Source organism: Cricetulus griseus, chromosome 3 (genome assembly GCF_003668045.3).
Source record: "Cricetulus griseus strain 17A/GY chromosome 3, alternate assembly CriGri-PICRH-1.0, whole genome shotgun sequence".
In the NCBI taxonomy this organism is placed as follows: Eukaryota; Metazoa; Chordata; class Mammalia; order Rodentia; family Cricetidae; genus Cricetulus; species Cricetulus griseus.
In genome coordinates, this window is record NC_048596.1 from 36784997 (window position 1) to 36812549 (window position 27553).

Sequence of the window (27553 nt, forward strand, 5' to 3'; positions counted from 1 at the left end):
ATCGCTACAGTCTAGGGGAAGAAGATGAAGTGAGACTCTCCTTCCATAGATTAGCCTGGGAGCGAGACAACAGAGAAGGCCCTCTGGATAGTGAAAGACTAGAGCAGGATCACCCTATGATCAAGGCACAGGGTATGTTAACAAAAAGAAACCTGTTTGTGTGGGGCCTTTACTGTCTGCAAGCCTATTATTGGCACCCTATTATTTGATCCTTATAACAAAGGAAATGTGTCCCCACTTCACAAATGAGGAAAGTAAGGCCTAAAAAAGTTTCCGGATTGATACAAGGCTGGAAGTATAATAATCTGATTTCAGGTTTGGTGCTTTCTTTGATTATAGTCCTGCTGAGTGCTAATTTATGGAGATTGTATAGAAAATTTCTAAATACCCATGTGTTAGTCAGATTTTCATTACTATAACAAAAGACCTGAGGCAATCCACTTAAAATGAGGAAAAGCTCATTTGGGCTCACAGTTTTGAAGGTCCCCGGTCCGTAGTTATTTAGCCTTGTATTTGGAGGCAGTGTATTATAGTGGGAGCGCATGGTAGAAGAACCCTGTTCATGGAGCAAAATACTGATGTTTCACAGCCACTTCAAGAGTACAATCACCAGTGATATAAAACCTCCTTCCTTAGACTCTGCCTTCAAAGGCTTCCTCACCTCCACAACACCCATGATCTGGAAGACCCAAGAATGTACATGCAAATAGATTCTCAAACTTGAACATTTTCATTTTATTAACTTTATACATTATGTGAATCTATCAATTCTTTTTACTTTATACATGGTTTGAAAGTCATCATGTATTTTCCCCCTTCTTGACAAATGCATTGAATCTTGCAAGGAAAAGAGTACACAGGAAGAGAGAGACGCATGTAATTATAGAAAATAATATTTATTATAATCTTGAATTATGACCTAGGAGAAGTTCAGTGCCAAAGAGAAAGTGCCAAAAGATGAATGCTTATGGTGTTGAGATGTATGAGAACGAGATGTTCCAATCTCATTATCTATTCTATCTAAAAGATATAAAGGAGCAAAGAGTAGGGATTAAAAAGATATTTGAAATTAACTTAATTTCTTTCCTGATGCTCTGCTTTGAAAAACATTAGAAAGTAACTACTGTTCGCATCTGTTTACATGAACCTGACTAAAGGTATGGACTGAGTGTAAGCCTTTCTAGCCTTGGACTTTCTGTACATGAATATGGTTCCATGCAATGGTGTGATAGTTTTTAGCTATTATTTAAAATGAAAGTTGAGAAGGGTCTGAAGATCTATATCCCCTTGGTAAATTTCACATTGTTGCTACTACCTGTATAGTTGGTAGGTAAGAGTTCCCTCAAAGGTACACACCATAGACCTCTCAATAATATAGAGTGGAGTGACTGGTAAATTTGTGAGACTCATAATTCTCTTTCATCCTAAGTTTTTGGTAGCTAGACTTGTGACACTACACCTATATCCATTGCCCATCTGTGCTTGAACAGTCCCCTCTGAGCTCTGTAGATGCTAGTTTAATTGCTCCATTTTGTACTGTGGGGGTACCAGCAAAGCAACAATGCTGAACTGGATCAAACACCATACTCAAAGCTTGCCATGAAAACAGCAGGAGATAGTGGGCTGGGCTTCTTTCCTTCCTGCTTTCTCAGAGGTAGCCACCTTTGAAGCACTATGGGATCAGAGCCAAGGCCCACTCACAGCTCTTTTAGTGATGTATAAATGGTATCAGGAAGTTTTCAGTGCTTTGTGAGGCCACTGGAGTCTGGGTGCTTCAGGCTTCAGGCAAATGTAGCTTCAGGGGTGTGTTTCTGTGTGCTTTCTGCCTACTATCAAGGATAGAAAGCTGATCTTTCATCCATACCGTGTCACTGGGATGGAAACATTCCAGTTTAGAGTTAGAACTGGGGTTAATATTTGCACCAAGCATCTTCCTTTCCACTGAAGTGTATTCCTATTACTGTTCTGTTCTTTCCTCCTCTGTTTGCATTCCAGGGCCTTGTGTTTCTCACCATGTGCACATTTTGAGATCCAATACTATACATAGTGAAACACATACATTTCAAGTGTTTGTATTTGATGTATGCTTACTACACATATGCACACCTTGTCTCTAGCACACAGACAAGAGTGGGGCATCTTCTGTGTTCCTCCTGGTCAGGACAAAACTGTACAGTCAGTTTGGGTTATTTTCACTGGTTTGGGTTATTTTCACCCAAGAACAAGACCATAGTGGGCATATTGGAGTAGGCCTTTAATCCTGGCACTTTGGGAGGTAGGGACAGCCGGTCAAATCTCTGTGAGTTTGAGGCTAGCATATTCTACATAGTGAGTTCCAGGCCAGCCAAGATAGAAAGACCTAGAAAGACCCTGTTTCAAAACAAAAGAATATGACCATAGAGTACATACTGTGTTTGAATTTTTCTACCCGGGATTATGCAGTGACTAAAACACCTCTTTGAGTAAAGAATGCCTTTGTGTAAATTATATATTCATTCATTTGTGGTTATATGGGTGTTTTTTTTTTACTTGGGATTATTAAAAATAGCAAATCAGTAATATTTCTCTTTTAGTAGAATTCAGCATTCATCTCTCTTGGATTTTCAATATATCCAAGAGTGAGATGGCTTCTTAGGTAGTGCATAATTTTTTTATGCTGACAGTTTCTCCTAAATTGATGTACCAGTAAACACCCCTAAGCTCACGTGTTTTCAGAGTACAACTTTCTTTTGCTTTAGATTAGTGATGCCAGTTAATATGGGATGTTGAGATATTTGCTACCCATCTCAGATTATGCTCATAAACATACATGTGTTTACATTTCTCACTTATTTGATATAGATTGACAGAAACTTGCCTTGTCAGTGAAAAATGCCACAGAAATGAAAAAGGCACCATCCATTAATTTTCAAAAATCCAATAGTAATCACAATAAAGTTTACTGAAGATGTCTAGTTTTATGGTGTAGAAGTGAGCATGAATTTCAACTGCACACACATAATATTTAATTCATAGAATAAAATCAGAAAGGCTATTTGACTGGGGTTTGGTCCTTCAGATCCTTCCTCTCACACAATTCATTTGCAACAGTTTGAATTGCATTTTATGCCTTCAATTTTCTCTAATTTGTTCTTGATTGCTTTGAGAGGAAGCAGTAACTCAATATATTAAACCCTGCTTAGAATCTTCAGCACTGAGCATTTTAATTCTGTCAAGCTTGTGTCATGGAAGGCTGAAAAGAGATGGAGCCACAGAGCCCAGGTAACTTACCTGTGTGGGCTGGAGGCAATATAACTAAGAATAATATTCCTGGTATTAGAAAACGAATTCTAAAAGAGGTGCCCAGGATCAATCTAGAAAAGCCTGTTAGGCTAGATTTCCAAATAAGTCTTCACTTCCCTTTTGGACAGACTTACTTATTTCATTCAGTCATTATCATTCATTCACACAGTGGCTCAAGAAACACTGAATAGTGTGTGGCAGGTTATCCTCTTGCTACTGGGCATATAGCCCAGAACAAATCTGATTTTGTTCATAAGGAACTTACATTTTTAGATGGGGAAGAGGCAAGAAGATATAGACATAGAGATTAGAGTGAGATAGAAGTAGAGATAGCAAGATCATGTGATACTCCCAGAGGAAATATGAAAAACAGGGTAAGAGGCCTGGAAAGGCAGGCAGAATACAGGAAAATGCTTTTTGGCAGGGGGGGGGGACACGACATAGGGACTTCAGAGAGAACAGCCAGTGGGACTTGTGCAATGGTGGGAAGGAACTAAGCAGTGTGGATGTCCACTAGAGGAAGTTTTTTAAGAGGGTTAGGACAGTATCTAGATGGCCTGCAGGGCAAAGAGGCCTCTGGGGTTGAAAGTTTAGAGGAGAGGTCAGCAGGAAAGCAGAGACTAATCAGGGAAGCTATGGTCATTGGAATGGCCTTAGCCTTTTTTTCAAGAGAATACTCAAAATCCAAGGATTCTGAATAAGAAAGCAATGAGTCAATTTTCAAAAATGATTATCTTGAAAATTGGTTAAAGTGGACTATAGGGGAAAGGCATGGAATAAAAGTAAGTTGAGACTTCTAACTGGTATGGCAAAGGTGTTTTATTTTGTGGGATCATCAAAATCACTGTTCTTTAATAATTTACACTAATACCTGGACACCAGACATGGGTAAATAATGACTGGCTTATTAACAATAATTAGTAATCTTCTATAGATATTTTAAAATAAATTCTATGTCTAAGAGTCTTTCATTACCTTCTATTTTTATGAACATTTTTCTCTCTGCTGTTTTAAGTTAATATACCATTCCTTGCAGCCATCCACACTGGACACACCTGAACCTTGGTCACTTTTGACTCACCCCTCTTTATCCTCTGAGTAAAAAGGTGTCTCCCAAATAAGTCTTCTGCTAATCCCAGCCTTTAGAGAATCCTTCTGTCTCAGAGTTAATCATCAGATTCCCCCATAATCTGTGCAAAACTCATCAAGCAACAGCTATCAGTTTTTAAATTGGGACCTTGATTTATATTGGCTCCGGCCTTTGTTCTTCCATATTGCTGGCAACTGGGCCTTTTGAGATTTTTTTTTGACAACTGGCCCTTTCTAACAATATCAGTAACTGATTTATAACATATAACATCTAGATCCGTATTTAATTTACAAAACTGCAATAAGGCAGTGGGAATTTGGAGTGCTGAAGTGACCGGGTTGAATAGTGACTGCTCCTTCTATATAAAAAGTCATCCATGAAAATCCTACCTGTCCTTCAAATCCTGTCTCATACCACTGCCTTTATACTGCCACCAATATGCCAATGATTTCTCTGAGTCCTGAAACATCACTGCACGGAGAAACAGCAGTAGGCATGCTAAGGCCTTGAACCCACAGAGGCCAGGTTCTCTGTGGTTGTTACTTCACCTCTGGTCTTCCCTGGAAATTGGAGTCAGTAATTCCTACCACATGAGGCTGTTGTGAGGATTTAATGAGTTATGGCATCATGTACATTAGTTCTGTAACAGTTATGAATACTTAGCATTATTTTTAACATCAGGATCCATATTTAGTAGACACTTCAAATAAAACCTGTTTGAGATGAAGGGGAAAGACATATGGACTGAGGAAAAGGAGACCTGGATAGCTGTGCAATGCTGAATGTCACCGATCCCTGTATCTTACTTTCTTCAGCTGGAAAAAATTACTATCAGTTCATAGTGGCCACATCTGTATCTAAAAGTCACCCCAACCCTACCAAAACTGAACTCTTAACCCCTGTGTACCTTTCCTATCTACTTGATATTACCATCTAAATTACCCATTTCTTTGAACACCCAAACTTAATCTATTGGCCAATCTTGCTGATGGAACCCTGATTATACTGAGTCCATCTACTTAACTTCACTACTGCTACAACCCTAGTCCAGTACTCTGCTCTCTGCAGCAGCTTCCTAATCTACCCTTGCCCTCTTTCCACTCATTTTCCACATAGCCACACTGGTGTTCAGAGCATAAACCAAGCTTAGAGTAATGCTGTCTGCCCTGAAGTCCTACTTCCTTGGGGGCTGAGATGGATCACTGGAGCTCAGGAGATTGAGGTTAGCCAGAGCAAAAACACAGTGAGACTCCATCTCAAACAATAATATATAAAGCACAAACCGATTGTTCCCCTGTCTAACACTCCTCAGTGGTTTCTCTTTATAGGATGAGATACTCAGTTCTTTGCCCCCTAGGGCCACTGTCCCCATCACTCTTTTTCCCCCTGCCCCTCCCCAGACCAGCCTTGGCCCTTAACATTGGTTGGAACACTCAGCCCCCAGCAGTCCACATGACTTGTCAAGTTATAACCTAACTCTGCCTAAGTGCCTCTTCTATGGGTAGTGCTCTACACAACATCCTATTCTTACCCTAAAGGCTTGTCACCAAAAGTCCCCTATTTTGTCATCCCCACCCAGTAGAAACTAAATGTCCTCACACAAGTCTCATTTCCTAAGCACAGTATCTGGTACACAGGAAGTAGGTATGCTGGGATAGGAGACTTGACTGAATAAATGAACAAATACAACCACTCTTTTAATGAGATACAAAGCTCTGTATTAAGTACATAAGCCAAAACCAGTTATTCTTTAAATGTGTCTATTTTTTCCTTTCATTTAATCCACATACCGAGTGATCATTAGCGATAGAAATATGACAACTTAAAAAAAAAAAAGTCAGAAGTCTTGTTCCTCCCCTCAGCCTTCATTTTGCTATTCTCTTCCTCGGTCCTCCCAGACTCTGCCTTAGTGTAAATTTCCCTCGTCTCTGGCGTTTTCCCTGTAGGTTCCAACCGCCCTATGTCTTATTCTCCAGACCGCAGCCAAAGAACAGTTCAGCTGCTCCCATACCCCTCTGCCGTTCCCTGAAAACGCCTGGGAGTTTTCCTTGCTCTTAGGAAAGACCAGAACTTGCTCTTGTCCACCACCAGGCTAACACTTCTGGTTCCCGTCTGCCACCTAGCTGGGTAGCAGGGGCTTCCCGCTTCCAGGACGCTTTTACAAAGCGCCACCAAGTTGCCTCCTTTAGATCTTAGAAGACCGTGTTCCCTTCCCTCTGGAAGCCCATCCAGAGTAGGCTGTGCTCCATCATAAAGCCCCGCATCGCCACGGGCCCGTCTTTCTGAGCTCATACTTGCTTCACAAACATAAACTTCTGAATGCCGGGGCCTTCACAACCTGTCTTCCCGCGAGCCCGCGCCCAGCGACTATTTGCGGAAGGAACGAACTGATGAGCCGACCAACCACAGCTCGCCCTTCCCCGCCGCCGCTGCGCCGCAGTCGTGACGCGCTAAGCTGGCGCCGCGAGGACGGGCGTGTCGGGGCGCCTGCGCGACGGGCACGCATGCGCAGAAGCGCGAGCCTGCTGACAGATTCTCGAAGGCGGCGGCGGCGGCGGCGGCCTTCGGCCGCGGGGAATGGGAGTCTCAGGGCCCTGACTGAGCACCGCCCCCGCCTCCCTGCCGAGACATGGCTCAGGAGAAGATGGAGCTGGACCTGGAGCTGCCCGCGGGCACGGGCGCGAGCCCGGCGGAGGGCGGTGGCCCGGGCGGTGGGGGCCTGCGGAGGTCTAACAGCGCCCCCCTGATCCACGGCCTCAGCGACTCCTCGCCGGTTTTCCAGGCCGAGGCGCCCAGCGCCAGGCGGAACAGCACGACGTTCCCGAGCCGCCACGGCCTGCTGCTCCCGGCCTCGCCGGTCCGCATGCACAGCAGCCGCTTGCACCAGATCAAACAGGAGGAGGGCATGGACCTGATCAACCGGGAGACGGTCCACGAGCGCGAGGTGCAGACCGCAATGCAGATAAGCCACTCCTGGGAGGAAAGTTTCAGCCTGAGTGACAACGACGTGGAGAAATCCGCCTCCCCAAAGCGCATCGATTTCATTCCGGTGTCTCCAGCACCGTCACCCACCCGGGGAATTGGGAAGCAGTGTTTTTCACCGTCCTTGCAAAGTTTTGTGAGTAGCAACGGATTGCCTCCAAGCCCTATTCCCAGCCCAACCACCCGGTTTACTACCCGGAGAAGCCAGAGTCCCATCAACTGCATCAGACCAAGTGTTCTTGGACCATTGAAAAGAAAATGTGAAATGGAAACTGATTATCAGCCAAAGAGATTTTTCCAGGGCATCACCAACATGCTGTCTTCTGACGTTGCACAGCTGTCAGACCCCGGTGTGTGTGTATCCTCCGATACCCTGGATGGAAACAGCAGCAGTGCCGGATCTTCCTGTAACTCACCAGCGAAAGTCAGCACTACCACCGACTCTCCTGTGTCGCCTGCCCAAGCAGCCCCCCCCCTTTATTCCAGTAGATGAACTTTCGTCTAAGTGATTCACCAGTCTTGAGCCCCCCTCCCCCAATGGAGAGACAGAATCAAGTTAGAGCAAGCACTGAACTTTGTCGATTAAGTTGAGGCTGTTTCCTATTTGACTCTTCCCCCTTTTTTTGGAAGTTCCTGAAATGTTATTCTAGAGAATTTCTATGTCAGGTTCCTGCGGACGCCCTTAAATTCAGTGTAGTAATATTTTCGGACTTTTTATCAATAAGTGTGTTGAAGCATACATTTTACGCTGCTAATATGTCTAAATACATATGTTATCCCTTGATTTTTTAAATAATTGAGAGCTCTATTTATTTATGGGATTATTAAGTTCTGATGAAAATATAAATGTTGAATTTCAGTTTAGTAAACTGATGTTTTAAAATTCCATAATTCATGGCACACTAATTTTTAATGTTTTCAATGATTGCTGTTTTCCATCTATTGAAGAACTTACCTACTTACAGCTTTAATGAAAACTGGTAGTCATATCAGTCCATTGGTTGTCTAGCTTACCCAAGAGTCCTTGGATGTTTAATGTCCTAGGCACAAGATAGGAGGGGAAATAACAAAAGGAGAAATTATAGCATTTTGCAGCAAATATTTTTAAGTTAAGTATATAAAAGTAAACATTTAAGAAGGACATTTTCTAACAAAACTTTAATAGTAACTAGTAAGTCACACCAACATAACTACAAAAATGAAAAGTTTCTTTTTGAAAACATTTTTAACCCGAAAGTTCATTCTCTTGGGTATAATCCTAAACATTCAATGGGACAGTGCCTTGTAGTCTTAGCTCACTGTAGAAGGCAAGGCTACCCCTTCAGAGATAACACTGGTGAAATGGAAACATGTGGGAAGCCCTATTGACTGTTGGGAGAACACCCAGACAGACAATATTCTCTCAATCATTGATAGACTTTAAACTATCCAGTCATGTTCTTAAAATTCCTGCCAGCAAAAAGCCAGAGCAGCATTTGCCTCGTTTCTGCTCTGCCCATCTGTCACCTTTCCCCTTGCTCAGGAAGGAAGCCGCTGTTTCCTTGCCAACAGGTACTTCCCACCTCCTACCAAGCTAAGGCATAGCTAGACCAAGGTACCTCTGATTTGGATTTCTGACAGTGTGATACACATCTCTGTGGTTGGAGCTACATTGACAGCATTGGAAATGTTACTTAAAGGCCCATGGTGTACAGGAGATCAGTGGATAGTCAACACTGTAATTCATCACTTAGGTTTTCTTCAACGTGGAATTATGGGGTGCTTTTCTTTTTCGATTAAGATAAATAGTAAATGGCTTTTATATTACACTTTATAATACTTCATCTTTCCTAGATAGTTAAGGCAGAGAGGCAGATGAAATGAGTAACAGATCAAAAGGAAAAGGTTAAAGAAAATAATACTAACACTTTTAAGAAAAATCATGACAAAAATTCCTACTTACTTTTTAAAGTCGTTGCCTACAGATTTTAAGAATTATATGGAATTTTTACAACTATGAGAATAAATGGAACTGGTCAACTCTTGACAGTTGCATCAGGTTTCAGTGAAATGACATCAAGGGTAAGACTGTGTCTGTATGTTTAACATTTTCTGGGTAATAGTGTATTTGTCCTTACATCCTAATTGTTCCTCATCTTAAACCTATATATCTGAGTTTCCTGTTGGGTATCTTGACCTGCTTCCAGAGGAACTTTAATAACTGCAAAACAAAATTTACTGCCACATTTAATGTGTTCTTGTAGGTTGATGTCATCGATGCCTCATTTCCTAAACTAGATGCCATGACACATCTGACTTCTTTCTGTTACAGTGTGACCCCAAGTTCTGTCAGTTTCTTCTAAACTGTATCTCTAATTCTACTCCAGCTCCCCTTGTCACCTGCCTTCCTGCGTCTTCCCTCCCTTTTGGTTTGGTCCTCACACTGGCTCCTGAATAATCTTGTTACACTATAAACTTGATGTTTTTCACTTTTGTACCCCAAAACTATGTCATAGCCCTTATAGTTAAGGTAGTTCTGTAACAGCTGGCTATTGTGATCTTCAGTGATCTGGCTGTTAAGTACTAAAGTAACTTCAGTTCTGATCTCATCTTAGTGCTCACTTCCCTCCTGCTGCTACAGACACTAGACTACTTGATAATCCTTAAATAGGCTATATTCTTACATGGATTTACGTTTAAAATCTCTGTGTGTGTGTGTGTGTGTGTGTGTGTGTGTGTGTTGCACACACACTGGTCAGGACAGTTTGTGGAGTTCATTCCTTTCATCGTGTGTATTCTGGGAATCAATCTTAAGTCATATACATATGTACATGAAGTCAGAAAGCGGCTTGTGTGAGTTGATTTTCTTTTCACAGTATTGGTTCCACTTGGTGTTAGGAGTCTAAATTTACCCACAGAGCCATCTTGATTCAGCAGCCCTCCCTCAACTTTTTAATTCCACATGAACTTTAACTGAAAACAGTGTGTATATAGTTTATAAAATACTTAAACAATGTATACATGTGTATAGTCTAAAATCTGCCATTTACTATGTAAACTTCATTATCTCTTCCTACAGGTAACATCTGCTGACAGTTTGGTGTGCACTCTGCAAGATGCATTGCTCCCCATTTCCCTACAGGGAATCAGTATGAGTCGGCAGCTCTCTTCATTTCTTTTACCCCATGTTTAGTCACTCACCAAGTCTTACTGATTTTATCTCCTGGAATCTAACTCCTGGTTTTAGTCTCCGCTACAGCAAGATCCAGTCTATTGTATCCTTCTTGGGCTTCTCTCCCAGTGGTACTCAGCATACTCACTCCTGTCTGCTATCTGTTCATTTGCTCAGAGTTGCCCTCTTAGAGTTGCCTATTTCCTGTTCTTATGAGTATACCAAATGTATCAGTTGTGGCTTAGGAGGCCTTGAAGGATTGGCCCTTGCCTCTTCCCTTGTTTTTCTGTTCTACCCTTGGTATAGCTAGCTTTCCTCTTTTTTAAAAAAAAAATTGTATTTATTTATATGTTTATGGGTGTTTGCCTGCATGTATATCTGTGCACCATGTGCATGCCTGGTGTTCACAGAAACCAGGAGAGGGCCTCAGATCCAATCTTCTATAACTGGAGTTACAGTTGTGAGCTTTCATGTGGATGCTGGTAATTGAACTCAGGTCCTCTGGAAGAGCAGCCAGTGCTCTTAACCTAGAGCTGTCTCTACAGCCCCCACTTCTGCTTTTTAAATGCCTGGTATTCACTTTTATCTACATCCTTTTGCCAGGTCATTTTCCTACAATGTATTAAAGCCCTTCTTTTCCTTAACTGCTGCTTTTTTATGGGTGGTAAATCTTAAGTAAGCTAAGGCTTTAAGAGTTTGTATGGGCAATTTGCATCACCATAGCAACTTCAACCATCCCTCCTTAGCACATGGACATCTGCTTCCAAAAACACATTTTTTAAAATATTAGTGTCCCTAGTTCATAAACTTTGACCTAAAGCAATTAAAAGCACTTAATTAAAGGTCCATTTTGTCATAACTAATAAACTTCTGCAGTATATTTTCTTTTATTGTGGCTACTTAAAATATATATTGTGAATGAAAGAAGTCACACTGGTTACCAAACCCAAAGGCTGCTGGATGCTGGGACCTTTAAGAATACTTAAAAGTGCTTGCCCTCCAGAAGGACCTGGGTCAGGTTGCCTTCCATTCACATTGATCACATTGATTCACATTGATCAGTTCAGCCCATTGCATAACCTACCTCAAGAGACCATTTGAGATGGCTGGCAGGAAAACACATAGCCTGAACTTAGTGAAAGACTGGGGTTTTTTCCCTTTCATTTTCTGGATTAGTAGAAGATTAGAGAGAGGAAATTGCTATAAGATGAGGCAGGGAAGGCATTGTAACAGACAGTCCTCAGTGGGTATCAGAAAATAAAGTGTTGGCCTTGGAAAGCAGAACTAGAAACATCGATTTCTTCTATAACAACAGAACGACACCTGCAGCTGTTGGTTTGCTCATGCGGTGGTTTAGGGTTCAGAGTTGTGGTGGAAGAGTTTCCATATATATGATCAGCAGTAAGTGGGCTTTGCATCTGCTCCTTCAGTCTTGTAGTTAATGAGGAACATGGAATATTCGAGGGCAGGGTCAGGAGTGAATTAAATGATTAATAGCCTAAGAATGTGTAAAGGAGAGGCTTAGGAGTGAATGGAAGGCTAGCCAGGCCACAGCGAGTTCCATTTGAATCCACACAAAGAAGCCAGTTGAATTGCCTAGGTTTGGGAGTTAGCTAAGTAAGTACTAGTTAAAGGGCCCTGTGACACAGTCATTCCTTGGAAAGGCATTGGGGATGGTCAGAGGAGTGCAAAGTGATGTCCCACCTATTCATAGTTGAACCTTATAGTCTGTCACACCAATGTGTATGAGAGCCGGTTCTCGTTGTGGCACTTTTGGTATATTTTTTCACAGATGATTTTATTTAGCTAAAAGAGCTGCCCGAGAGGCAGACTTCCATCCAAATTCCACTTTATATCATATTGCTCCTAAAAGCCCAGACAGTTTGTTTGTTGACATCGAAGTAAATTTTTTTTCTGAAAAATTGAGAATCTTTATATAAAGTGTGATGAAGTACTTTCTGTGTACCCAACATTTTTAGGGTCTGGCTGGTTTTCAATGTAATCATTTCACCATTTACCCGAGATGAGTTTGATATCTTGGCCTTTGTTTTTAAATAGGAAATAGGGGTACATTGGTGAGGACATTTGCCTGGGAGTCCTAAGCTGGAAGCTTTGGTGCTGGTTGCAGTGATTATGAGCAGACTGCAGATCCAGGTTGCTGGGTTCGGGGGCGGGGACATGTTGCACGGGGGGAGGCTCAGTGGATGCAAGGCCCTAATAACAGTGCTGAACAATGAAGGAACATTCAACTGACAGCTGTCATTATTGTATGCTTCTGAGCAGTTATTTCCTTCTGTAACTTCCGCTGGAATCAGGTCCAGCTCACTGGAAATGCAGAACAAGTCTTATTCCTCTCTTTTAGCCATCCTTGCTTTATGAAACCAGAACACTGATCCTTCTCTCATGGCTGCTGCTTGCTTGGGATTTTAGAAACCTTGGCTACCTTCTTCAGTGAAATAAGGCTGTCAGTGACCTGGCAGCTAAACTGTTTTCAAATGATAATTCTCTGAAGACCCTTTGCCTTCCCAGGTGGGGGAAGTCAGACTATGTAATAACTCAACTTTTGTTGACAATAATAAAAGTGACTAACAATATTATATACTATTTACATCTGGAAGATCTCAATGCAGCATTTAGTATGGGCTCAGGCACTATTTTCATCACACACACACACACAAACACACACACACACACACACACACACACTTTGTTTAATCCTTCTGATAACCCTCTGAGGTGGATACTATGAATTTACTATGACTAACAGATGAGAAAACCAAGTTCTTTTTTAAAATCCCAGTTTATTTTTTCCCTTTTGAATTTAGTTCCTTTTTGTTTTTTGTTTTTCTTGGCACTTTATTTTATTTGAGAAGACCCTGTTTCCCCAATAGTTTATTTGCTTGCTAATTTTGTTAGTGCTGCCATTCTGTTTTTAAATTAAATGATATATTTCTTTAAAGAAACAAAATGACACATTTAGGCATCATTATTGTGTTACAGGAAACTATCAGGAAGATTATTTTCTTTCATCAGAGGTGGAATATTTGTGTGTATGTGAGGAAATCATTGCAGAGCTTTGCATTTTAAACTGATTGGCTATTTGAAACTATAAGAGATGCTTGAACCCTCTACTCTTGGCTTTTTAATGTTTTGTCTAAATAAATATGACTTGTTATTCTGTTGAATGGATATTCATAGATTTTGTTGTATTTAATTTAAATTGATTCAGTTGTTTTTACATTTACTATTCCTATGAAACCAAGCCAAGAACCTCTGCTATTAAAAAAGACAAAGAAAGAAAAGGGGGAAAAGCCCTTTTGTGCACATTTAATCCAAGCACTCAGGAGGCAGAGACAGGCACAGATCTTTGAGTCTAAAACCAGCCTGGTGAGTATAGCAAGGGCAGAGGTATATAGTGAGACCCTGGCTCCTAGAAAAATAAATAAATAAAACAAAAAAACACTGTAAAAACTTCTAAAGGAAAACATGGAAGAATTTAAAGATGATCCCAAACTTCTTATAAATAATAAGATCCACTGGTTTCTACAGAAGCGCCTCCACTGCCCCCCCCAAGACATTTAAATGTGGAGGACTCAGTCTTTGAGAAAGTTTTCTCATTTTTAACTTTACTTTGTAGAAAAAAAATACTACCTCATTGTTGACTAAAAAGGATTCAAACAAAGAAAATCACTCTTTGCTTGTATCTTAGAATTGGTATTTGGCATCAAGAGCCACATCATGTCCCTTACTGAACTTTTGAAACAAACCCATTGAAGACATGCCCCCACTTTCTTCCTTGTTTCCTTTCTCAGTTTTCCTAAATAGGTAGGCTGGACTTTATTTGTTTTGCAAGGTTTACCGAACTGTGTCTGTGTCTGTCTGTGTGTGTGTGTGTGTGTGTGTGTGTGTGTGTGTGTGTGTGTGTGTGTAAGAGAGCACATGTACTTGTGAACACACATAGATTATTGTGCTTTTTATAGCATGCTTTATACTTTGATTTTTAACTCCTCAGATCTCAACTGCTGCCCTTTAAGTGACAGCTATAATGGATGTGGTAGCTGTACTCACAATCCTTTGGTTCCTGATTTTTTTTTAAATTTGTCCTTTTTGAACTTCTGAAATAAATACTGGTAGCGATATACAAATCACTCGTTAACAAAAGCTAAGGCAGCATGCTTCAAAGTGAAAACCCGAGAGCCCATCTTCACTGTCTGTAGTAGTGAGACAGGACCACTGTGGCTCTTCTTCCAGTTGCCTACTGGGGTCCCTGTAGCCTGACTACCCTCTAAGGCTTCGCTAACCAGGCATCTGTGAACCAAGACAATAGAGAAAGAGCCTTTATGCCCAAGTGAAGCAAGATGGTTATTTGAGGTAATCATTCTTCCCCCTCACTTAAAGGACAAAGAAAGATTTCAGTGTGGCCAAGCAGGATCACCGAAACTCGAGTGACAAGTGGCTATTCAGGTCAATGTCTTCCCCTCTGAGGGAGATCTATGAGCTGTCACTGAGGGAGCAGGTATTTCTTTTAGCATCCGTAAATGTCTGGAGGGAGCTGTCACACAGGGCTGTCCTGTGAACAGAGTGACAGTATGGCTTTCTTGCACATTTGTTTATTCTTTGTTTCCCTTCCTTCAAGATGTAAAGTCAGGATGCGTTTAAGAATTACTTAACGTTACTCTCTTGTTGGTCTCTGTTTTGAGTCCACTGGAGGAGGAGGTAACAATGAAAGACAATATAATATTAAGTACCAGGTGACTTGGGGTCAAGAATTAAAATTCACTGTTATCATTTAAAAAGAAAAAAAAAAACAAGCAAACAAAAAAAAAACCCCAAAACTCTTGCAACTGAAATTAAAATACCCTATCTTTCTCAAGGCCTCATTTACTATGCTGCTTACTACAGAGACTTCTGAAATGTGCTTGAGTTGCACCTCTAATGACTACCACTTAATTCTAAGATTAAATCAAAGCAAGCAGTGTGAGAGACAGCTCTTCCTCCTCCACATAGCCCTTGGATTCCAGGACTGCCCACACAGCTGCCCATAGTTCCCGCTCTCACATCTGCCCGTGCCTTCTGACAAATGTGCCTGACCTCTCCCTAACATGACTCTTCCTCCTTTCTTCTACACCCCAGTTGGCCCTTTAACCAACTCCTTAAAAACTTACCTAAAGGGGAGCAGTGGTTCTGATGGTCCTTGGTCCTCCCAGGGCACTTTTTGAGGATCGTCTCATCAACAGGACTTCTCCTTATCAAAACCACAGCAGACTGAGTTACTATGGGCTTCCTTGCCTCTTTCCCATGCAAAAGTCAGAACTGAGTCTTTTACTTTTGCCCCTAAGACCTGAGCACAGCACATTAATTACCCAAGCTCTTATTAAGTGGATGAGTCAGTGCATAAGTGGATGAATGAGTGACACATCTTTGTTTTTGATTCTTGTGATATTTGTGGGGAGATTCTACTTCTTGAATCGACTGTGACAACAACTGATTGAAAACCTGGTCATTAAGCACTTACTTGGGAACACTGTGTCTTTAAGTGAGAGGAATGCAGTAAGATTCTTGGTGGAAGGAGTCTAGTCACGTGGCTAAGCTCTTAATAGCTTCCTAAGAGACTAGAAGTTCATTCATTAAGCAATTTTGATTTGGAAACCTATTATGAGCCTCCCACTGGCTAGTCTCTTAGGGTATATTCATATGAGAAGCCAAGCTCCCTGGTCAGCAGAACACATATATATTGTAATGGGAGGGGGTGTTCTGTGTGTGCATATATGTAAAGTGTAATTTGTTAGGTATTTAGAACAATAAGGAGGTGTAGGAGGCAGAAATAGATTTCTTGAAAGAAAAAAATTATCTGTGCAGAGGTTAGAGCAGTGATGGGTAGAGAGTTCCAAACATGGTTGGCATGTGATTATTGGCTTTGATTTTGAGTGAGGAGAAGCATAGAAATGACATGATCTGTTTTAGGTTTTTGTAAGGGACTTTCTTGCAAAGTTGAGAATAAATTTAGGGAAAGGGGCAGGGTAGAAAAGAGGCTCATTAGGCAGCTTTTTTGGCAATCTAGGTATGAGACAATGGTGATTTGGGTAAGGTTGATAGTAGGAGTCAAATTCAAGGTGTATTTTAAAGGTAGAGCCAACAAACTTTGCTGGCAGGTTGAAGGTGGACAGGAGCAAGAGAAATCAAGGGCAATTCTGTAGGTCTGAACCTGAGTAACAGAAAGCATTGGAGCCGCCATCAGCTTAGCCTTGGAAACCTGTGAGTGGAGTGGGATTGCAGGGCTATGTATGGCTGTGGAAATACAGGTCCTTGGTATCCGCATTTTGGATGTTTTGGTTTTTGTTTTTAAGGTGATCTTTAATAGACATCCAAGTGGGAATGAGGTCAAAAAAGCAGCTAGATGACCAAGTCTGGAGTTCAGGAAAAAGGGCTACATTGCAAACACACAGGAGTCAACTGTCTGCACGTGTATTTAAAGTTGAGACTAGATGAGTCTGCTAAAGAATTAGGCATTGGCAAAGAGAATAATAACTATGCCTCGGGGTACATCTAAGGCTTGGGGTACACTGTGACACTGAAAGACCAGGAATGGGGAGATGAAGAAGGAGCAATGAGGGAAGTAGGAAAACCAAGAGAGTTCTGTACCCTGGAAGCCATGGGAAGAAATGGGTATGGTTATTGATTGTGGGTGTCCACTGCAGCTGGTCTGACATGTAGGATGAGAATTGGTCAATGAGCTCTGTTCACGGAATTCGGTGACATTTGAGTAACAGGTCCCTTTCTTCATGAGAGTCATTTCAGTGGGGCACTGCGGGTGGGACCCTGATTAGAGAGGCAGACATGAAGAGGATGATGAAGAGAATGGAAGGAGCGTAACCAGAGTCAGACGAGAGAAAAGTCAGATGGAGGAAAGAAAAATGAAAGAGGTTCAGACAGGAAAGTCAGATGTGAGAAAGAGCAACAGAGGAAAGACAGACAGAGGGAAAACAGACAGAGGAAAGACAGATGGAAGAAGTTCACACAGGAAAGTCAGATGGGAGAAAGACAGAAAGAAGACAAGTGGAGGAAAGACAGATGAAGGACAAATGGATGGAGGAAAGACAAATGGTAGAAAGTTAGATGGAGGAAAGATAAACAGAAGAAAGACAGACTGAGGACAGTCAGATGGGGGAAGGACAAACTGGGGAAAGTCAGATGAAGGAAAGACCACAGACTGATAGAGGAAAAACAGTCTGAGGAAGGTCTGTCTGAAGAAGGGTTTGAGGCCAGAGCAACTGGAGCAAAAGGTCACCTCCTGCTTCCTTCCACAAGAAGTTATTATAAAGCACGTCACAGGAAATATTCTCTTTCACATATATGATTGTAGTTTCAGAAAGAAATACACAGGAAAAAAATCAACTGACAGTTTTCTCCCATGTCCACTTTGGCATTTTGTAGTGGAAAAAAAAATCTATAAATTAGTGTTTCTACTGCAATCATGACCCAACTGTTAGAACTAAAACCTTATGATTTGTCTTCACATGTGTTGTCTGATTCATTTTCTCCTTTATCATTTATTTTTCTTTATGACTTTTTCTCTACTTATAAATTAAAACAGTTTCATGGCACAATTATTTCTGTAAGTTTGGCCCAGTTTCTTAGCCTAGAGGCATTTTCTTCTTTGGTGAGTGCTGTGAATTTTAAAGTAGTTCATGATCCGCTTTGGTTTTATTTAGAAACAGAGGGGTTTTTTTTAATCCATTTTGAAAATTATTGCTTAATAGTGAATGTATTCTCATAGTAAAGTATCAGTAGATGTCATCTGGAGCATTTTTTTCCAGTCTGTTCTGATCCTTTGTAGATGACTTAGGAACAGCCAGACCATGTTCATACCCCAGAAGGCATTCTTCCTTCTGGGATTACTGATCTTGGTCCTGAGGTTACATTTTGATCTTTCAAACTGCCTGCTCTGTGGTGCATCTCTCGACTCTTCTCCTGTGGGTAGTGTGAGTTCCCTCTGCATCGTAACTGCCTACTGCCTGAACCCTTAATTTCTTGTTCAATGTGTATGTCTGTAAATATGTATGTCTGCATGTGCATGTGCGTGCGTGTGTCTGTGAGTGAGTGCATGTGTCTGTGTGTTGTATGTGAGTATGTCTTTGCATATGGTGTGTCTGTGTGTGAGTGTGTTCGTATCTGTGTGTAAAGTGTGTTTGATGAATGTGTGTATGTGTGTGATATCTATGTCTGGATGTATGGTGTGTCTCTTTGATATATGTGTGTCTGCGTGGTATGTGAGTGTGTGTAAGTGTATGAATGTGTGTTTGTGGTATGTGTAACTGTGTCTGTGTAACTGTGTCTGTGTGTATCTGTATGTATTGTGTGTGAGTTTATGTGAATGTGTCTGAGTGTGAGTTGTCTGTGTATGAATATGAGTGAGGTCTGTGTGTGAGCCTGTGTGAGGTGTCTTTGTGAGCATGCATGAGGGTTCAAAGAGCTCAGCCTCTGCAGACTGGTAAAACCATGCTCCCTTTCCTATTCTCAGCTTTGTCATTTTAGGCTAATTTTATGAGCCTGTTTCTCACCTATTAAATGGGAGTAGTTTCTACTTCCCAATATTGTAGGGATTAGAAAGGAGGAAGATGTAAAAGTATTGAACAAACTAGGAGCAAACAAATGAAAATCTTAGAAATCTGAAATATATATAAATGCATATATATATGCACATATGATGTCAGTACCCTTCTCTTCATAGACCTTTCCTGAAGAAAGGTCTGTTTGTTTATTCTTTCCCTTCTGCTGACCCTCAGCTATGGAGAAAATGCAATGCGTGTTTGTTGGTGACAGCAGATGCCTATTAGGAGCCTTTGGAGCTGCAGTGTATGTGTCTTGATAGGCTTTGCCCTCTGATGAATGTGTTGACCTTAGAAAATCTTCCAGCCAAACTCCCAGTGCATAGTCTAGAGAAACAGTCTTTCTGATGGCCAAGGATTCTGCCTAGATTTTCAAACACTTGTGAAATCTGCCATCTTAGCCCCTTGTCATACATTTTTTTCATGGCTTAGAAATTGGCTCTTCGTCGGTGTGGATGGTAGGCTTGCAATCCCCTGATCCATATCTAAATCCACGTGGCCAGAGAGGCTGGGAAACAGGGAGTACCCTAAGAGAGACATGCATGGTACCCTGGAGAAGAGGAAGGGGACAGGATATCCTGAGTGGATTGGGAACATGGGGTGAGGGGAGAGGGAGCTGGGAGAAAGAGGAGGGGAGAGGAGGAAATGGGGTAGCAGGAAGGTTGAGTTGGGAGAAGAATAGAGGAGAGCAGGATGAGAGAGATCATAATAGAGGGAGCCATTATAGATTTGAGGAGAGATCTGGCACTAGGGAGATTTCCATAGATCTATAAGGATGACACCAACTGGCAATCTAAGCAATAGTGGAGAGGCTACCTTAAATGTCCTTCCCCAATAATATATAATATATGCCACCCTAGAGACTTCATCCAGTGGCTGATGTAAGCAAGAGGCAGACACCCACAGCAAAACACTGAACTGAACTCCTGGAATCCAGTTGCAGAGAGGGAGGAGTGATGAGCAAAGGGGTCAAGACCAGGCTGGTGAAACCCACAAAAATAGTTCTCCTGAACGAGGGGGAACTCATGGACCCCAGACTAATGGCTGGGAGGCCAACATGGGACTGATCCAGACCCCCTGAATGTGGGTGTCAGTGAGGAGGCCTCGGCAATCCATGGGACCTCTGGTAGTAGACTGGTATTTATCCCTGGTGTATGAATGGACTTTGGGAGCCCATTCCACGTGGAGGGATGCCCTCTCAGCCTGGACACATAGGGGAGGGCCTAGGCCCTACCTGGGATGACATGACAGACTTTAGTGATCCCCCATGGAGGGTCTCACCCTCCTGGGGTAGTGAAGGGGGGATGAAGTAGGGGGGGGAGAGGGAACTGGGATTGACATGTGAAGCAGGCTTGTTTCTAATTTAAATAAAAATATTAAAAAAAGAAATGGCTCTTCACTGAGCCGTACACCTGGAATCCAGTTGTAGAGAGGGAGGAGTGATGAGTAAAGGGGTCAAGACCATGCTGGGGAATCCCACAGAAACAGCTGACCCAAACAAGTGAAAGCACAGGGACCTCAGTCATAAAGCTGGGGAAGCAGCATTGGACCGAACCAAGCCTGCTGAATGTGGGTGTCAGTGAGGAGGCCTAGACAGTCTATGGGACCTCTGACAGTGGAGATCATGTCATCCCAGGTAGGGCCTAGGCCCTCCCCTATGTGTCCAGTGTTTATCCCTAGTGCACAAATGGACTTTGGGAGCCCATTCCCTATGGAGGGATACTCTCTCAGCCCAGATGCAGGGAGGAGGGCTAGGTCCTCCCCAAAATGATGTGACAGACTTGGATGATCCCCCATGGAAGGCCTCACCCTCCCTGGGGAGTGGATGGGGGCCAGATGGGGGTGCTGTTGGGAGGGAGAGGGAACTGGAATTGTGGGATTGGGTTTGTTATGTAAAATAAGATTGTTTCTAAATTAAACAAATTAAAAATAAAACCTTTAAAAAGAAAAAAAAGGAATTGGCTTTTCTTGTAACATAGTTCATCAATTTTTATAAATTTAGGAGAGGCGCTTAAATCACATTCAGTTTTGAGCAACCTTTTGTATGCTTTGCACCTGAATAGTGTGAATAGGGTTGGAAGTAAAGAAATAAATAGGCGAAAACCAATTACATACCCTATGAATATAAGAGATAAGCTTCCATTTAAAAACCAGAAATGAAGTGAATGTCACTTCCCTGCCTTACCACTGTTTGTTATGCACATCATTCCAGACCCTCTGTGATTAAACACGTACAGAAATAGCCGGCTACTGCCGCCCAGCCAGTTGGGGGACTGTTTTTGCTCTATCTAACGGAAATCATGAGCAGCGATGGAAGCCCACAGGTTCTTGTCTTTGGCTGCCACTAGAATGGTGGCTATTGCCACCTTCACTGCTGTTCTGCTCAGCCACCACATCTGCCATCTGCTCTTGATGTTACCAGTTCAAAAATGGGGGTGGGGGTGGGAGGGACAGACCCTTGATAGAAGGCAGTGGATTTAGTGTTGCAGCACAGGGAGATGTCTTCTGGTTGACTCAAAGAGTGAGCCAAACAGCCTCAAGCCTGTGGCAAAGATGTCCATTATGGGCAACCCCTCATGCAAATGAAGGATTGTGTTTACACCAAGACTAGTCCTCTATTTGACTGCCTGAAGGCAGTCCTCAGTAGCCCAAGCCAGGCTAAAATAGCCACTAGAGCTTGGTAAGGCTTGTGTTGGGAAAGCATCTGATGTGACTATTTGAAACAATCATCATTAAAAAGTAGTTGCATTATTGAGCTCAACTTGTGTGTCAGTAGCAAGCAGCTGTGTTGCAGTAGAGCCTCTTCAAGGTGTCCATGAACTATTCAAAGCAGCAAATGGTCTACTGCTCAAAACAGCCAAGCACCAGGGAATGGTTTAACACCTGTAAGTTACAGAATCAAATCATCTGGGGGGGGTCCCCAATAACACTAAAGTGTTGCTTGTGATAAAGGCCTATCATTAACACTGATAGTATTTAATAGACAGGTGGTATCTGTCTCATTATTATACACTTGGCTCTGTTGATTGCTTTTATCCCTTGTAGTACACTCTATCTGTTAACCTTGTACTAGACAACTAGAGCACTCCTCTGGGTATGTCCTACAGGGCATCTCCAAAGATGATTAAGTGGCTAGAATTGCCTTAAATGTGGTGACATTCTGTGAACTGGAAGCCCAGATGGAATAAAGGGAGGAAAGGAGAGAGCCCTCTAACACAGGCATGCTCTGTCTTCTTGGCCATCATGGTGTGAACTATTAGGCTCCTCCATGTCCAGCCTTGATGGACTGAAAACTCTGATGCCGTGAACCAAAAATAACTATTTGCCTCCCTTAAGTTGTTTTGCCTTCAGTATTTTGCCACAGCAGCAAAACCCCTAATGCATTGATGTTTTAAATGCTCTTCTGATTCATTGTAATAGTTGAGTGTTATTTTCTTCTCTGAGTATACCATATCATAACTGCCCAACTGTCACTGTCTCTATGGGAAGTTTTTTAAAAAAATTTTAACTTAAACTGCTCTGATGTACACCTATACAAATTTAAAATGTGAAGACCACAAGTAGCTTTTGGCTGTCTTAGTTTCTTTTCTATTGCTGAAGAGACATCATGACCAAGGCTGCTTACAGAAGAGTTTATTGCAACTTACAGTTCCAGATGGTGAATCCGTGACTGCCATGCTAGCAAGTGGCTCCATGGTAGGGAGCAGCACCATGGTAGAGAGAATTAGGCAGGCAGATACAGTGCTGGGGCAGTAGCGGAGAACTTACATTCTTATCCACAATTAGAAGGCAGGAAGAGCTAACCGTGGGCTTTTGAAACCTCAAAGCCAGCCCCCAGGGACAGACCTCCTCCAACAAGACACACCTCCAAATCCTTCCTATAGTTCCAGCATTGCAGACCAACTATGGGGGCCATTCTCATTCAAACCCTACCATATTTGCCTTGCCAATATAAAATGCCTGGTATGTGAACTTGATTCTGTTTTGTTCTTAAAATATTTTTTAGTTTGGAATGATTTATTTGGCAGTTGTGTTCAGAGTTCTTTTGTCACTGGAAAAATAAACCAAATGTTCTCTGAAAATAGTCTGTATTTCAAATTTAAAAAGTCTGAGAGAGGCTTCCCCCCTCCCCCCATTAATCCAAACTAGAAATCTCTCTGTATCACCCTGAACTGCCTGGATCTCCATATGTAAACCAGACTGGTCTCAGATGCTCACAGATCCGACTCACCTGCCTTTGCCTCCTGAATACTGGGATTAAAAGCATGTGACATTCTACTCTACATATGCTAGATTTATGGCTATCAAATGTGGGCACCAAGCAAGAATCAATGTTTGTTTTAAACTGTAAGGGTATTTTGGTGTGTGTATGTGTTTTAATTTAATGTTTTTATTTCTCTATATTTCTGCTCTTTCAAAGAAGATAATTGTTATTCTGTTAGGAAATTGCTACACCATTTTATCCCAGAATGTAAGAGGCATGCATATGGCATAATCAGATGTTCTTGTAACTATTTCCTGTCTCAGTGGCATACTTTTCCCTAACTTGGATTTAATTACTTGCAAATTAAGATCCACAAAGAGATTAAGAGATAAGATGCACAAAAACTATGCAGTCCAGATTATCTTTTAGATTTTGTATATGCTGAAGATCACTGTGCATATTGCTGTCTTTACATTGAAAAGGCCTTGGGCTGCAAATTCCAAGATGCCAAACAAAGTTGAAGGAAACAGAGGAAGGAAACAGATTTAGACTAAATAGACAGACAGGCTGTAAGCAAACTACAATGCTCTTGTTTAAGTATTTTCCACATTAAATAGGTGTGTAGTATGATTATCTTACCATAAGTTTTTAAATAAATGAATTTGCATCCATGATGGCTTTAATGACTTGTGAATTGCCACATAATAGCCAGTGTGGATATCTGAAGTTAAAATCTGTTAGAGCTCAGATTTGAATTAAGCTCACTCAAAGTATAATGACTCTGTTATTAATTTTGGCCTCGTTTTGTAAGGAAGATTTTTTTTTTAGTTTAGGAAGCCAAATTAACAAAATCCTGGGGAGTGATAATTGGGATGAATTTCTGATACAGTTATAAACTTTTGGCTTGACAAATATTTCCTGAGCATTTCCAGCCATTGAGTTAAGTGAAAAACTTTAGTCCATTGAAACCTTGACTTCATGAAGTTTGTGTTATAGCAACAGGGAATTGCAACAGAAAGAAAGATAATACAATAGCCGCCAGTTATAAATGTTAGGAAGGAAATAAACAAAGGCTGTGACCTTGAACCACACTGAAACACCTGCTTTGGGAAGAGTAGTTGAGGAGAAACATCATTGGCAGAAGAGCAGGGGCATAAACAGACCTAGTCAAGAACGGGCTTGGTTGTTTGAGCAATTGAAAGCAGGCTTTGCAGGCTAAGGCATAGTTAGAAGAGCATCAGATGAGGTTGCAGTGCGCGGTAGACAGTGACTGGATAAAGGCTTGTGGAACAATGAAAGGAGGTTGAATTTTATTCTAGCGCAAGGAAGGCATTATGGAATTAACACGAGGGACAAATCTAAGTCAATTTCTATCATTCTTGTCACATGAAGAATGGTGGCAGGGGCAAAGGGGAGGATCCCAAGTTAGGGCTGCTATGTTTGTCTAGCCAAGACACGTTGGTTCCTAGGCTGAGGGTAGCAGCCGGGAAAGAAGAGTGAAAGGTGGCTTTGTAGGTTCTCGGGACATAAGGAAGGGCATTCTGAAAGGGCAGAAGAGAGTCTAGATTAACTCCTAGCGCGCTGACCTGGATGAGATGGAAATCCCAGAGGGCCAGCAGGACAGAGGTATGTGAGTTTTGTTTAAGGCTTTAAGATGCCTTATTCTAATAGGCTTGTAAGGGTTCCAAAGGGAAGTGTCTCTGGAGCATGAGCTGATGACTAAGGGAAGATCTAGAATCTAGCTAAAATTACATGTGATGCCAGGCAGGATGGCTCATGCCTGTAACCTTGACATTGGGGAGCTTGGGGCAAGAGGATGTTGAGTGCAAGACTATCCAAGGAACAAATACTTTTTTGTTTGTTTGTTTGTTTGTTTTTCAAGACAGGGTTTCTCTGTGTGGCTTTGGAGCCTATCCTGGCACTCGCTCTGTAGACCAAGCTGGCCTCGAACTCACAGAGATCCACCTGCCTCTGCCTCCTGAGTGCTGGGATTAAGTTGGGGTGGGTGGGGGAGTCAGGAGAAAGAGAAGAGGAGAAGAGTAGGGGAGAGGAGGACAAGAGGGACCAGGAAGTTAGAGTCAGGGGAAGAATAGAGGAGAGCAAGAAAAGAGATATCATAATAGAGGAGTCTTATAGGTAGGTTTAAAGAGAAATCTGGCACTAGGGAAATGTCCAAAAATCTACAAGGTTGACTTCAACTAATAATCTAAGCAATAGTCGAGAGGCTACCTTAAAAGTCCTTCTCTGATAATGAAATTGATGACTACCTTATATGGTATCCTAGAGCCTTCATCCAGTAGCTGATGGGAGCAGAAGCAGACACCCACAGCTAAACACTGAGCTGAACCCTGGAACCCAGTTACAGAGAGGGAAAAGTGATGAGCAAAAGGGTCAAGACCAGGCTAGAGAAACCCACAGAAACAGCTGACCTGAAAAAGGGAGAGCTCATGGACCCCAGACTGATAGCTGAGAAACCAGACACCTTGAACGAGGATGTCAGTTTGGAGGTCTGGTTAATCTATGGGGCCTTTGGTAGTGGATCAGTATTTATCCCTAGTACATGAATTGACTTTGGGAGCCCATTCCACATAGAGGGATACTCTCTCAGCCTAGACATGGGGGAGATCTAGGCCCTGCTCCAAATGATGTGACAGACTGTGAAGATCCTCCATGGAAGGTCTCACTCTCTGTAGGGAGCAGAAAGGGGATGGGATGGGGGCTGGTGGGGTGCAGGGGAGGAGGGTAGGGTGAGGGAACTGGGATTGACATGTAAATGAAGCTTGTATCTAATTCAAATTAAAAAAGGAAAAAGAAAAAAAAAAAAAGACCATCCTTGGTGCTTAACAAGTCTGAGGCTGTCAGACCAACCTAGTAAGAACCTGCTTCAGAGAGAATTGCATGTGTGAGTCCTGCCATTGACAGGCAGGCTTCATTTGAAAAGACATTTGAGTGGAATGTAATACACTTATTTTGTCAAGGAGGTAAAACATTTGCCACTGAAACTACAAAATAATAACAAAAGAAACTAAAGGCTATATAAAGGAATGAAAATATGGCCTGAGTTCACAGGTTCAAAGTTAATATTATAGCCAGGTGTTGGTGGCACACACTTTTAATCCCAGCACTCTGGAGGCAGAGGCAGGTGGATCTCTGTGAGTTTGAGACCAGCCTGGTCTACAGAGCGAGTTCCAGGACAGTCTCCAAACCTTCAGAGAAACCCTGTCTCGAAAAACAAAACAAAACAAACAAAAAAAGTTAGTATTATTTAGATGTCCATACAATCCATTTTATAGACATTATAATATCCTAAAAATCATTTGGAACTACAGAATACTTAGATATGCAAAGAAATTTTTAAAAAGTAATGGAGGCATCACACTTCCTAATTTCAAAGTGTATTACATACTATAGTAATCAAAGCAGCATGGTACTGCCATAAAAGCAGTAAATATAGAGACCCAAGAAATGGAATTAAGAGGCCAGAAACAAACCCAGGTATATATATCGTCAGCTGGTCCTCAACTACAATGCTGGAAGTTCACACGAGGGAAGGGGTAACTCATTCAACAATTTGCACCAGGGAACCTGGGTGTCTGTATGCAAAATAACAATACTTACATTATACACAGAAAGCAACTCGATGTAGATTAAAGACTTAATAAAATGCCAGAAACTATAGAAATCCTAATAGAAAGCACAAGAGAAAAGAATCAAGAAATAGGTCTTAGCAATTATTTACTGAATATGGCTAAAGAAAAAAAAGACAGGAAGCAGAAACAAAAATAAATAAAGGAACAACATCAAATTCAGAAGCTTTTGTGTAACAAAGGAAACCATCATAAGCACCCAAAGGGAACCTATGGCATGGGGGTAGAATGGGAGGAACCCTTGCCAAACATGCCTGATATGTGATTTAGATCTAAAATGAGTATAGAAATCCTACAAATCAATAGCAAGAGAAAAATAACCCAGTTTTTAAAATAGGCAAAGCATGCTTGCTCATGTCAGTTCTGATGAAATGGGTGACTTGCATGGCAAGTCGTCAGTTAGAACCTGCAGATTTGTGGCTAAGTTCTTCGTTACTTCCAAACTGTAGGAATTGACATGGTTTTATAGTAAGATTTTAAAGTTATCCCTGTGGTTATAATATGCCCATGAAAGAATTAGATTAGGTCAAGGTAGACTGAGTCTCATGGAAGATATATAAGCAAAAATCCAGAAATAGTTTTTCAGTT

General features: G+C 41.7%; 1 protein-coding gene across 1 annotated transcript; it reads left to right on the forward strand.

Moving 5' to 3' along the window:
• The first annotated feature begins 6885 nt into the window (after nt 1-6885).
• On the forward strand, nt 6886-13113 carry Fam122a (family with sequence similarity 122A). The gene has a single exon (XM_027406499.2). The coding sequence runs from the start codon at nt 7002-7004 to the stop codon at nt 7845-7847; it is 846 nt and encodes a 281-aa protein (XP_027262300.1). The 5' UTR covers nt 6886-7001; the 3' UTR covers nt 7848-13113.
• Nucleotides 13114-27553: the final 14440 nt, after the last annotated feature.

Bases quoted from the DNA above. Each gene is read 5' to 3' on its own strand.
- Fam122a (XM_027406499.2), top strand. From the start codon at position 7,002: ATGGCTCAGGAGAAGATGGAGCTGGACCTGGAGCTGCCCGCGGGCACG.